Source organism: Palaemon carinicauda, unplaced genomic scaffold, assembly GCF_036898095.1.
Source record: "Palaemon carinicauda isolate YSFRI2023 unplaced genomic scaffold, ASM3689809v2 scaffold266, whole genome shotgun sequence".
Taxonomy (NCBI): Eukaryota; Metazoa; Arthropoda; class Malacostraca; order Decapoda; family Palaemonidae; genus Palaemon; species Palaemon carinicauda.
This window is the reverse complement of record NW_027170308.1, coordinates 36,789-38,001: the sequence shown is the minus strand read 5'-3', so window position 1 is coordinate 38,001 and position 1,213 is coordinate 36,789. Positions and strand designations below refer to the sequence as shown.

Sequence of the window (1,213 nt, the reverse complement as noted above, 5' to 3'; positions counted from 1 at the left end):
TAAAAAGTTCAAAAAGCTCATGCGCATATCTAAATCTATTTGCTCGCTCTGTCAACGACCCTGTTGGCACTTTGTGGAGGCTTGCAACTTTGGCCATTCAAGGATTGGGATCCTGGTGCCAAACACTTCCATCCCTGGTCCTGTATGTATTTCTGTAATAAAACCCAATCGAGGACCCATCACTGCCATGTAAAGGGCTCCGTGTTCTTTTCCTGCCCTTTATTTAATTGAGAATAAGAGGTGGTACTGGATCAGGGGTGGTACTGGTTAATGGCACAGGGGTGGAACTGGTTAATGGCACAGGGATGGAACTGGTAAATGGCACAGGGGTGGCACTGAGTGATGGCCCAGAGGTGGAACTGATAGATGGCAAAAGGGTGGCACTGGCTAATAACCCAGGGGTGGCACTTGTTGATGGCACAGGAGTGGCACTGGTAGATGGCACAGGGATGGAACTCAAGGATGTCAGAAAATTGAATGAAGTTCCAGAACCCTGCAACGTCATTTGCACAGACACCCATTCCTCCTCATTACTTGAAGGAACAAAAATCACACTAAATTTCATGCTGCCATCTGTCACTGGCACTGCTACAGTTACTGATATAGGTGCTGATACTGATACAGGCGCTGAAACGAAAGGCACTTACAACAAAAAGGGTTCTTCGGGTAACAACGTACTATCCTAAATACTGTGAGACTTCGACGATGATGAGACCAGGGCCCTCCTTGAGGGACTCCTGAAGGGTGTCAAGGATAGATGCAGGTCATCAAAGTCTTCCTCATCTTTGTCATCTAGAATCTCCCTCTTACTAATCTTGGAAATCAATATAACCTTTCTCTTCACTTGACCACCTGAAGCAATTACCAGGGGAGACAATTTCCGAAGAGGTGTTGGATGATGTTAAATGGAATGACCATGGTGAGAGGGAAAAGTTGCTGCCATGTGACACAGCCACGTCATCTTCCTCAGGCATGTCGCCGGACACTTGATTAATATCCTTGTCCACACAGCTTTCGGCATCACTGGCATCACTACCAGATTCCAAAAGTATCTCAATTTCTCACTTGGATGGGAATCTTTTCGGGATCTTGCGAAACTGAAAAGAGAAAAAAAAAACATACTATAGTCTCCACTTAATTACCGACACACGTGGCCACATAGCCTGGAAGGTAACCACACCACAGTATAGCAACACTATTCACCAATGTTAAC

At 45.7% G+C, this 1,213-nt stretch overlaps 1 protein-coding gene across 1 annotated transcript; it reads right to left on the bottom strand.

Annotated features, from left to right (window-relative positions):
- Window positions 1–223: 223 nt before the first annotated feature.
- Window positions 224–974, bottom strand: LOC137636278 (uncharacterized). Its single transcript, XM_068368705.1, has 2 exons — window positions 866–974; window positions 224–627 (listed from the first exon to the last, which is right to left on the bottom strand). Exons 1-2 carry the CDS (start codon window positions 972–974, stop codon window positions 224–226), a joined length of 513 nt encoding a protein of 170 aa, XP_068224806.1.
- Window positions 975–1,213: the final 239 nt, after the last annotated feature.